The 12,229-nt window shown below is 39.2% G+C and overlaps 1 protein-coding gene across 1 annotated transcript in view; it reads left to right on the top strand.

The window, feature by feature from the left end:
• Positions 1–7,192: 7,192 nt before the first annotated feature.
• Positions 7,193–12,229, top strand: part of LOC129717022 (probable serine/threonine-protein kinase clkA) — a gene marked incomplete at its 3' end in the record, with an annotated part of 10,435 nt that continues 5,398 nt past the window's right edge. The window contains exons 1-2 of the mRNA XM_055666869.1: positions 7,193–7,302; positions 7,369–7,936. Coding sequence (XP_055522844.1) covers positions 7,193–7,302; positions 7,369–7,936 — 678 coding nt within the window. The remainder of the gene's footprint in view (positions 7,303–7,368; positions 7,937–12,229) is intronic.

The following is a 12,229-nucleotide window of genomic DNA, read 5'->3' as shown; positions in this document are numbered from 1 at the left end:
TAAATCTTTTAGAAATTTTATGGAAGATTGGGAAAGTCTAGGTTACAAAACATCATCCAAAGAATAAAACAGACTTATGGAACGTCGGACAGGCAGCGTGAAATGCTAGTTCAGCTTCTACTCGTGAAAACTTGGTGGTAAACATACCCGGAAGATTGAATATGGCTTTACAAAACAAAGGTCAAGCCACAAAATTTTGAAAGTGAGTTTTGTAACGTTACAGGTCACTTTTCCAACGATATGTAGAGAAATAAAGCTAATTTGGATTGTTTTGTATATATATTTCAATAGTGTATTTATTTTTGTCGCCACTCTAAAAACACTAACTCACGAAAAAAATTTTCGGAATCACCGACAAAGAAATTTCTCCAGTCATCTCTCTGTGCCTCTTTAAAAAAAAGTGTCTGCGGATCATAATGACGTAACATAACATCATACAACAATTAAAATCAGTGCGCAAATACGAAAAATTATCCAAAACTGCAAGTGTATTCATTATTTTCTCCATGACTGTAGCTTATAATCAAAACTTCAATGATGGTGAAATTTGGGGTACGACCCATACGTTATATTGATGTGTCTACATACTTGATTGAGCCATTCCAACGACCGTAAAAGCTTGTTTTGTAGTGCGCAATAATTATAATTTTTCCAACATCCGGGAACCAAGTTGATTTTTTCAATATATTTCCATATTTTAAACAGACAAATCACTTTTGTTCTACATAAAGAGATAGTGTAGTAACTACGGAAGAGTTCCACATACCACATTGTATTAAAAAATGCGTAGTTTCGCATAAAATAGGGGTGCCCATTTCGCCCCGTGTGCTCATTATGCCCCTAATCCCCCTACATATGCATAATTCCCAGGAGTGTGCTGCCAGCGAAGCCAACACGAACACCAAGTCAACATTATTCATACACAGAAGAACTGTCAGTGGGGGCCGGTTCCTGAAAAAACAAAGACCTTTTTGCATGCAGCATATGCGTGTAGTGGTGATAATGTTAGCTCCGTTTTTTAACACGGGCGAGGATAGCGATAGGGGGTTTAGTGTCATAGGGGTTCGATTGCGTCCGATTCCGATGAAAGATGTGCTTGTATATGTGTATTGCACTTGCTGATTTGGTGTTGGTTATTTTGTTGTTTACTCGCGTGTGCTTCATGCCGTACAAACACGGACAATTTTCTTAAAGTGTTTGCCTAAACATGAGTCTAAAAATCCTGTAGCGCGATTCGAAAGGAACAAGAGTTGTGCGACCGGCGCGCGTTCGCTTAAAACGAAAAAATCGACTATTGAACAGGTATGAAGCAAAAGCGCTGAGTCTTAACGCGAGCCGATCAGCGAAGAAGTTGAACGCTTCGACATTTTCTAACGTTGGTGTGAATGACGCTTTCGGGTATCGTATAATAAACTTTTTTAAAGTTTTTTCGGTCATTTCGGCAGCGGTGAAATGTAAAACATGTGATGGAGATGTGACATTTTCCGAAGAATGTTGCCGCGGACTGGGATTCAAACTGGTGATAAAATGCCCGTCTTGTAAACCAAAAAGTGTTTTTTCGAGCCCTTTGATTATAAACAAGCGGATGAAATCAATCGTCGAATTACCTTCGTATTCAAATTACTGGGACTTGGCTACGTTGCGCTGAAAGAGTTCTGTGGTCTCATGGATTTCTCCAAAATATTTACGCAGGCTACATACCAGACTTCCTGAAATCTCGCTCGCACAAGGAAGAGACAGTGTGCTTTGCGCTACAAGTCTCGTTTCTCATTCAGTCGCTTCGTGCTGTGTGCAGCGTGCGAGCGAGAAAACTTACCATTCGTACGAGCCATGTCTCGTCGCATGGGAATTTTTATTGCGACGTACACGAAGATATCTCGTCTCTCAACTTAACGAGTGCGGTGCATGGGCGTCGCGTACTTGAGACAGCTTGCGTGCAAATTCTCCTGAGCTCGTCTTGCGAGCTTGCCTCGCATGTTGCTTTGCGCTAATGGTGCGAGAAGGAAATTTATTTTGCACAGAAGGATACAGGCATGTTTTTTTTATTTACGGTGTTATAGAAGCACGCATCAAAACACCGTTAGAATTATCAATGATATAACCTAGTTCATTTATTAATCAATTCAAAATTCTATGATTAATTCATCCGACTTTTGTTAACATAAATTAAGAACGTTTTGTTACTATACTTATTATGCTAACGGTACGAAAATGCATCGGATGCAGAGTGTTACGTTGGTTAACAGAAGTGTTTCTTTCGTCGGTTTAGATGTCATTGACTATCTTATGATAGAACTCTGTTTTGTAGTTCTAAGGATAAAAAATGTGGTTTGAAATTACAACATAAGTTTTTCGGGAGTTAAAAATAGTTAAACCCCTGAAATTGTTTATATTTTCTAGTACATGTTGATGTTGGATAGAATTTTCGAATTGAGTACACTAAAGTCGCTTTTTATGCGGGGGATACATGCCGCGTGAAAAACCGCGTAAATTCCGGAATCCGCGTAAAAAAACCCGCGTGAATTCTGCAATCCGAGTGAAGTGAAACCGAAATCCGCACGAAAAAAAAATACCGCGTAAATTCCGGAATCCGCGTAAAAAGCGACCTTAGTGTATAAATATTGCAAATCAGGTTCTGAAGGTTCGTGATAATCTGATCGTAGTAATATAGTTTTGTGAATTCTTCCGATTAATACACCTTCAGAAGGGTCTGACGGCATATATCGTATGTAGGTACGGTAGGCAGCCTACACACCAGAGAGACGCAGAGACACTCACCGTTAAGGCAACTGTCAACATCAAAACGATAACGGCAATGCAAAATTATACAGCTCGCCCGTTTTGATGTTGACAGTTTCCTCAACGGTGAGTGCTTTGTCATTTCTCTAATATACAGTTTCACTAAGGTACAGTACGGGCGTCTCGCTCAGTTCGTAAAGCGATAAGGCATCGTGTGGTGCGCCGCAGTCTCTAACCGAAAAAAAGAAAAGAAACCTCTCGTCCCTTAAGTAAAAAGCGCGTGTACAGGAAGTTTGTGTACACGAGAAAGTCTCACGAGCTGTAGCGCACGAGCTGTATCAAGTATGTACAGTACGGGTGTCTCGCTCAGTTCGTAGTGCGATGAAACATCGCCTTGCGCATCGCAATCCGAACCGAAAAAGAAGCGAAAGAGCAACCTGCAAATTGCATGTGACGTTGTCTCGTCTCGTCGCACATACATGGAAATTCTACGAGCGAGAGAAAGATTTCTCTCGTCGCATGAAAAACCAGCGCGTGCACAGGAAGTCTGCTACATACGATAAAATCAGCTCCTCTATTCTCAAAGTAGCAAACCTCGTCGGTGAGTGCTCCATGGAAAACGCAGTCGATGAAGAAAAAAAGTTGGGTGGAAGCAGAGATATCACGGTTTCAGGAGACGGGACTTGGAAGAAACGCGGTTATTCTTCACTTTTTGGCGTGTCGTCCCTTATTGGCTACAATAGTAGAAAAGTTGTAGATATCAATGTAAAATCTTCGTATTGTAAAGAGTGTGAGACCTGGAACAACCTAACTGGAAGTCCGGAATATAATCTTTGGAAAGAAGGTCATACGAACCACTGCAGCAACAATCACGAAGGATCAGCTGGGAGAATGGAAGTTGACGCGGTTCGGGAGATGTTTCAGCGCTCCGAGCAGAAGTACTCTGCTCGATACACTAATTATGTTGGCGATGGTGACAGCAAGACGTACAAGGGAGTTGTTGATAGCAATCCGTATGAAGGCCTCACGATTGCTAAAAAGGAATGCATTGGACATGTGCAGAAGCGAATGGGAACTCGACTACGGAATTTGAAAAAGAAGAACAAAGGGCTTGGAGGAAGAGGAAAGCTGACCGACAAACTAATTAACGAATTGACTATTTACTACGGACTAGCCATTCGACGCAACTCAGGCAGTAAAGAGGCAATGAAGAAAGCTATTTGGGCGACATTCCTTCACAAAATTTCAAACAACGAACATCCACATCATGAATCGTGTGACAGTGCCTGGTGCTCGAATTAGAAGCGAAAGAATCGAACACATTAAAAGGTTATGATCACCATGAGCCATTACCGAAAGTTGTTCAAGACGCAATTCGTCCAATCTATGAACACCTAACAGCAGAAGATTTATTACAACGATGCGAAGGTGGTTTTACGCAAAACAGTAATGAAAGCTTGAATGCCGTCATTTGGTCAATAGCTCCTAAATCAAAACAAAGCGGTAAACATACTGTTGACTTCGCCAGTTATGCAGCAGTTAGTTTGTTTAATGATGGATATATTTCTGTTTTGAAGATGATGTGGTATAATGATTTGATTTGAGGTATAGTGATTTGATGATGGGTATAGTGATTTGACCAAACAGCCATGCTTTATATTTGCAAGTGAACGACAAAAGAATTTCGAAAGCAGAAGTCAAAAAAAACGAAAGCAGTAAAATAGCTCGGAAAATGATTGCTGCGGCCAAAAAAAGTGCTGCAGATAACTCTCTGGAAGCTGAAGGAGAAGTGTATGGAGCAGGAATAGCTGACTAAAAAATTTGATACAAATACATAATTTTTTTACTCAAATACCTTTTTTAAATTTTTGTTCCACCATATTGCATCCGCCACTTTGTTTTTTCTAAATATTGTACCGGATACATCTTCTGCGTCCAAGGAAATAGTAAGTAACACATTTCTAAACAATTTACTTCATTGATTACAGTATCATCGTTGTTTAAAACTCTAAACGCGTTTTTCTCGAAACCATGTTTTTTCAACTGGTGGTAAATTTTTCTCAGCATCTACTGAACCGATTTTGCTGAATTTTTTTTTAACATGTAAAAATGGATTATATAACTTTTTACGTAGCCGTTTTTTGATATCTGAGTTTTTCAATGTTTTATGATTTTTTAAATAGTGATTTTTCATGAAAAAAACAATTTTTTTACTAAAATGGCTGCCATTTTGGCAATTTTTGGAATTTTCAAAAACGGCTACGTAACAAGATAGATAATATGTTTCTATATACTGAAAAAAAATTTCAGCCAGATCGGTCTACCAGAAGCTGAGGAAAACTTACCACCAGTTAGGTACTGATTTAGAGAGAGCATCCACGTTCCCAGCTGCCAACAGTGTAATACTCACTATATTTACATTCACGACATGGAAAATACATCTTCAAATATACCTTAATCAATAGCCAAAATAGCCAAGCACTGCACTTTTCTCTAGACAGCCAAAAAAAATATGAAAATTCATGATTTTTCGACCTTCTAGAGTAGGGTCCTACCTTAAGTCCAATGTTAATTGTAATGTAAAAATGTTAAGCGTAGCTGTAAATTTGTCATTATTGAAATTATAATTTCAAGGAGGCGGCGATGTTACGTAATATGTGAAATTTGCTTTCCGACCAGTTGCGCGAACATCGTCTGCATGCTACCAACGCTGTTACCATGCACGACGTTGACACAAACACAGTTTCAGCTCATTCAGCTATAAAAAGGCAAGCGCAAATATACGAGAACTGTCAGTCCCGCTAAATCAGTGTTGTTGTTCATGAGTGGATAGCTAAAAGTGAAAGTTAATAAACTCTGTACTTACCGCGAATGTAATACTCACCTGTGAAACCTGAAGACAAAAACCTGTGAAAAAACCTTCCCTGAAGGAACTTACCTTCGATCTTGTGGCCGTGTGAAACGGATAGTGACGCCGGTGAGCAACTGGATTTCACATTTTTAAACATAACAGGCAAAGTAATAGTCCGATTGCAAAACAAATCAATAAGGTCTTATGGGGTTACTATACCGTCCATTTGACACTGATTTTATTAAGATCGGTCCAGCCATCTCTGAGAAACAAGAGTGAGATTAAATAGTCTTTCGTGATTTTTACATTCTGATACATAACCTCTAAACTATAAAACCGATTACAATAAAATGGAATGGGGTCTTATGGGGCAACTAGACTTTTTATTTGCAATTAATTTCATTGAAATCGGTCCAGCCATCTCTGATTGAATCGAGTGAGATTGGGAGAGCGTTATACACACGCATACACACCCACACACATACACACACATACAGAAAATTCTCAGCTCGTCGAACTGAGTCGAGTGATATACGACATTTGGTCGTTGGCCCGTAGTGGCTAGCCACTTACAAATGCATTTTGGACTATTAAAAGTTGCTACTTAATTTAAAATGATAAATTACTTTTGGAATATCTCGCTTCTTATTCTTTTTCTTCAATATCTAAAGTCTTTTTCGCTATCATTTGATTATTTTTGAAAAATTGTTTTCTAACGATTTAATTTTTCTTTTAATTTCATAACTTGAATAATAGATAATTTTTTTCAATTGTTTGATGGTCTATTTAAACTAAATTTCCAAAATAGATAAAAATGAATGTGATTGAAAAAAAAAATTACAAAGAACATTGTTTTTGAAAAAATACTGAATTGCTCAAGAAAATATTCACACATGGAAAAGTTTGTCTTTGCAATTTGTTAATAGTCATAGTAAAGCTTGGAATAATTGAGTACTGTCCTCTTGTAATCATTGATGGGTAGTTCAAATCACTTTCTAATACTCCGATATAACTGCACACATGATAAAAGGAAAAAAATGATGCGTATGAAACACCTGTCATCTACGTTCCAACACAGAAACCTTTTCTCAAGTTGCGTAGCAGCATAACAATCCTCATCCCATAACAACCACCTTTGTCTCCTTTTTTGTTTTCATCTTCTTCTAAATAAACAAACAAATATTATTTGATAAAAAATTAAAAAAAGTTGGCTTACTGTAGCGCATTTGCTGGATAGTAGGTAAACCTATGTTGAATTTTTAAAACCTTTTAACGATTAGAGATTTAAAGATTAAAGGTTTTATGTCGATATTCCAAAATATCGTAAATTTATTACGATTATTACTATGTATACTAGGAATAATTTGGGTATAATATGTGCAGCATGTCTTGTGTAGGTTAAATGTCTTTTTATTTTTCAAGATATCGTAAAAAAATAATATTGCTATATCTCTAACATTCTTGTAAATTATCCTAGAGCTTTGAGTAGTTGCGTTTTGACAGTCGATGTGAACAGACGTATTCTATTGTGCTTAGTAAAACGGAAGCTAAAATCCAGTCGATCGAGACACAATACAACAAACACAATTCAACACGAAGACAATGGCAGCATCTCAATATCATCTTACATCAAATGGACCCAGAGCAAACACGCTGGTCATCGACCTGAGTACGTTTCCAACAAAACGAATCAACATGGACTTGATTGTCAGGTTTGTTTATCAGGATCTCCAGATACAATTTTCAGCTATCCAGTCACTTCAACACAACACTGGTAGGTCCTTGCTGTTTCTGGAATGTCAAACGGAAGATCAGGCGTTATCTATAGCGGACCGTAACGATGGAAAATACGAAATTATAATCGACAACCTAAAATATACAATAAACGTGTTTTTGGAAGATGGAGCGGCAACCATGAGGATTCATGATATATCTCCCCAAACAGCAAACATATTGATCAAACAGGCATTGGAAAAATATGGAGAAGTAATCTGGTTGAAAGACGAAACGTGGTCGGAGCCAGCCATCTTGAAAGGCATCAAAAATGGAGTCAGAGCTGCGCGTATCAAGCTACACACCAGCGTACCATCGTACATCAACATTCAAGGTGAGGTAACCTTTATTACGTACAAGAATCAGAAGCAGACATGTCTACACTGCAGCAAACCAGTGCACTGGAGGCGCAAGTGTATTGAAGCCAGCTATATGGACATGCAGCTCCAATCAGGGAACATCGGGAACATTAGCGACAGACTCAGAGCTTCTGGAGTAGATTATGCAGGGGCAGTGAAGCGTACACAACAATTCAATATCCCTAGCCATGGATCTAGTAACGCAATCGAACCGGTAAGTGCCAGTTTCACAAATCTAACACAGCTCGTTCGATCAGGCTATTCGCAAGCTACGAAAACAATTGATCGCGAACAAAATCCAGCTATCTCTGATACTGAAGATCATACTACCCTGCGAAAAACACTTCCACAAATATTTACCCCAACACTAGCAACGTTTTGTCGCAATACACGATACAGTACTCAAAAAAAGTTACAGGTCAAGCAGTAAATGGCGAAATGAACGTATCTAGTGAACCCACGGCCAGCAAAGCTTCAGGAAATGTCACTGACAGCTTGGCAAAAAAGGGATCATTTCCACTAAACAATTCATTTGCTGAGTCTATTTCAGATTGTGATATGGGAAACGGTAATGGTTCAAGATGTCGAAGTATATCTCCAACACATAAGAAAAAGCGTGGTCGTCCAAGCAAATCCTCGAAGTAAAATGAACGAGCTAACCTACAGTATAGGATCGATTAACATGAATGGCGTTTCTAATCAAAACAAAATAGATGCACTGAGGTCCTTTGTATTTTTAACGGAGCTCGATATAATCTTACTTCGAGAAGTTGCTGAACGAATCGATATCAATGGTTTCGAAAGCTTTTCAAATATTGACGATAGTAAAAGAGGTACTGAAATTCTGACAAAATCGCACATCAAAACATCTCAACTAAAACGCAGTCTTGATTCTCGAATAATAAACATTCGAATAGATGAGCAGGTAACAATCTGCAATGTTTATGCACCTTCCGGACGTGCCCAAAAAACAGCAAGAGAGAATTTTTTTACAGAATCGCTTCAGAATTATATAAATCACGGTTCGGGAAATCTGATTATAGGTGGAGATTTTAACGCAGTTCAATCACTGAAATTTTTGGTAAACGCGCTAAATCTTAGTGATGTTTTCGAAATTGTACATAAATCAAAAATCGATTTTACTTTTATTAGAAACGAATCGGGTGCAAGACTAGATAGATTCTACGTCAGTGATGGTTTGAAAGGGAATATAAGAGGTATACAATCAAATAATTGTTGCTTTTCTGACCACAAAGCAGTTATAATGAAAATAAGACTACAAAATCTGGAAAAACCATTCGGAAGGAATGTGTGGCGCTTAAGCGAAATTGTTTTAACAGAGGATATAATTGCTAAATTTAGGGAAAATGGGTTTGGTGGGTTAGGAATAAACATAATTACAATTCGTGGTTCCTGTGGTGGACCAACTTTGCAAAGAAAAAAAAATCAGAGGAGGGTTGTGTGCAAAGCCACGACCGCAAGGTTGAAGTAGAATACTTTTACAAGAAAGATAACCCGGTTGCTTGCGTGTCAGTCATTTTGAAATCGGATTTGTTTCGTATATACCGCTTGTTAAGCACAGTATCAACATCAAACTGCTATGCATTTGCAGCAGCATCAAACCTCAGTTGCAGTTTATTGATAACCATTCATTATGCTCTTCCAAATATATTTTTGATTTAAATATGGTTTATTTGACACGGCACGATACAATTTTAAGTTTAACTGAGCCAAGTACACTTTTTATTAATTCTAGATTAGCGGGAAAAGGAGGGAGGCACTTTTTTTATTTCTCGCGGCCGACTACGAGCTAGTGGGGATTAATGGTGAGGGGAGGGGAGATAAAATTCTTGCTTAAAACTAATTAAGATATACGATCTATTTGTGTTTCGACTGGTGTTCTTTTTTGTTTTTCAAACATAGATTTAGGCTCTTTGTGTTCGTTTCTCCAGCGTCGTATACGGGTATTCTGACGAATAGACAAAAGAATATTAAATTTTTAATGTCAGTCTTTTTCAAACCGCTTCCCAGAATGTCTCTAACGGGAACGTTCGGTTGTTTTCCTCGGGCCCGGAGGGAATCTATAAGCTCGGACCTAACATCACAGAATTCGGCACACGACCAAACAACATGCTCGATGTCATGGTATCCATCGCCACAAACGCAGTGATTACTGTCTACAAGCACTATACGAAAGAGATACACGTTAAACAGTGTAGTGATTGGAAATAAGTCTGGACATCACGCGAATGAAGTCCCGACCTTCATCCAACCCCTTGAACCATGCTTTCGTCGATACCTTAGGAAAAATGGAATGTAGTCACCGTCCCAGTTCATCTGAGTTCCATGATGATTGCCAACTGTTGAGTGTTCTCTGACGCAAAATGCTATAAAATTCATCATAAGCAATTGGTCTTACATAAATATCGCCATCAATAGCACCCACCTTAGCTAAATCGTCAGCCTTTTCATTGCCCGGAATGGAACAATGAGAAGGGACCCACGCTAAGGTAACCCGGTAATTTTTATCTGTTTAAGCACTTAAAAACCGCCGTATTTTCCCCAGGAAATACGGGGTGTGCTTCACAGTCTTCATCGATCGCCGAGCCTCAATGGCACTGAGACTGTCTGTGAAGATGAAGTAGTGGTCTATGGGTAGGGTTTCGATGATCCCAAGAGAGTACTGAATAGCAGCAAGTTCTGCGACGTACACGGAAGCAGGAGCATCGAGTTTGTAGGAGGCGGTAAAATTTTCGTGGAAAACACCGAAGCCAGTGGACTCATCTAGATTAGATCCGTCAGTATAAAACATTTTATCACAACTTACATGTTTAAACTTATTGGAAAAAATCTTAGGGATCTCTTGTGGGCGCAATTGATCCGGGATACCAATGATGTCTTGTTTCATGGTGGTGTCGAAGTATGTTAGAAGTATCTAAAGGTGCGACATTGAAGGGAACGTATGAAGAAGGGTTAATATCTTGAGCCATGTAGTCAAAATATAAAGTCATAAATCTGGTTTGGGATTGAAGGTCGACCAACCTCTCGAAATTTTCAATTACTGATGTGTTCATGACCGTACATCGAATTAATAACCGGTAAGAGAGATTCCAAAACCGATGTGTCAACGGAAGAATACCCGCTAGCACTTCAAGACTCATCGTATGGGTCGACTGCATGCAACCCAAGACAATACGCAAACAACGATATTGTATTCTTTCTAGTTTCAAAATATGCGTGTTCGCAGCGGAGCGAAAGCAGAAACAACCGTATTCTAGAACTGACAGTATTGTTGTTTGGTATAACCTTAGAAGGTCTCCTGGGTGAGCACCCCACCAGGTTCCGGTAATCGTACGAAGAAAATTAATCCTCTGTTGGCATTTTCGTGTCAGATACCTAATATGACAAGCCCAGGTGCGTTTAGAGTCGAACCAGACCCCGAGATATTTAGCGACTAAAACCTGAGAGATCGTTTTACCCGTTAGTAGGAGCTGCAGCTGAGCTAGGTTATGTTTCCTAGAAAAAACGACCAACTCAGTTTTCTCCGGAGAGAATTCGATACCCAGCTTAAGAGCCCATTCAGACAAATTGTCTAAGGTATCTTGCAATGGTCCTAGCAGATCGCTAGCCTCGCTACCAGTAATGGATACAACGCTATCGTCCGCAAGTTGCCTTAGCGTGCATGAATTTGCAAGACATTCATCGATGTCATTGACGTAAAAATGATATAAGAGAGGACTTAAACATGAGCCCTGGGGAAGGCTCATGTAACTAATTCGGGAAGTTGTCGAATCGCCATGTGAGAAATACATATGCTTTTCTGACAACAAATTGAGCAAAAAGTTATTCAAATTTGGTGAAAGTCCTGCGAATGAAGTTTCGCGCTTCAAACTTCTACAGAGACAGAGTCAAAAGCCCCCTTAATATCCAAGAACGCAGAAGCCCTTTGCTCTTTTCGAGCAAATGCGAGTTGAATTTCAGTAGGAAGCAACGCTAGGCAATCGTTCGTCCCTTTGCCCCGGCGAAAGCCAAATTGTGTATCTGAAAGTAAACCGTTTGTTTCGACCCATTTGTCTAACCGTAAGAGGATCATTTTCTCCATTAATTTCCGGAGGCAAGAGAGCATTGCAATCGGCCTATATGAATTGTGATCAAAGGCAGGTTTCCTGGGTTTCCGAATAGCAATGACTTTTACCTAACTCCAGTCATGCGGAATAATATTTAGCTCAAGAAACTTGTTGAACAAATTCAACTAGCATCTTTTTGCAGAGTCGGGTAGATTCTTCAACAGGTTGAATTTTATTCTATCTAACCCTGGAGCCTTATTGTTGCACGACAGGAGAGCCATTGAAAATTCCAACATCGAAAATGGAAGCTCTTCCGTAGTTACTAAAAACGCGTCGCGAAAGGTTTTCTGATCCGGTACAGAGTCCGGACAGACCTTTTTGGCAAAATCGAGTATCCAGCGATCTGAATACTCCTCACTCTCATTCGAAACGTCACGGTT

The sequence above is a fragment of the Wyeomyia smithii genome, chromosome 1 (assembly GCF_029784165.1).
Source record: "Wyeomyia smithii strain HCP4-BCI-WySm-NY-G18 chromosome 1, ASM2978416v1, whole genome shotgun sequence".
Classification (NCBI taxonomy): domain Eukaryota; kingdom Metazoa; phylum Arthropoda; class Insecta; order Diptera; family Culicidae; genus Wyeomyia; species Wyeomyia smithii.
The sequence above is the reverse complement of the archived record's forward strand: the minus strand, read 5'-3'. Positions and strand labels throughout refer to the sequence as shown.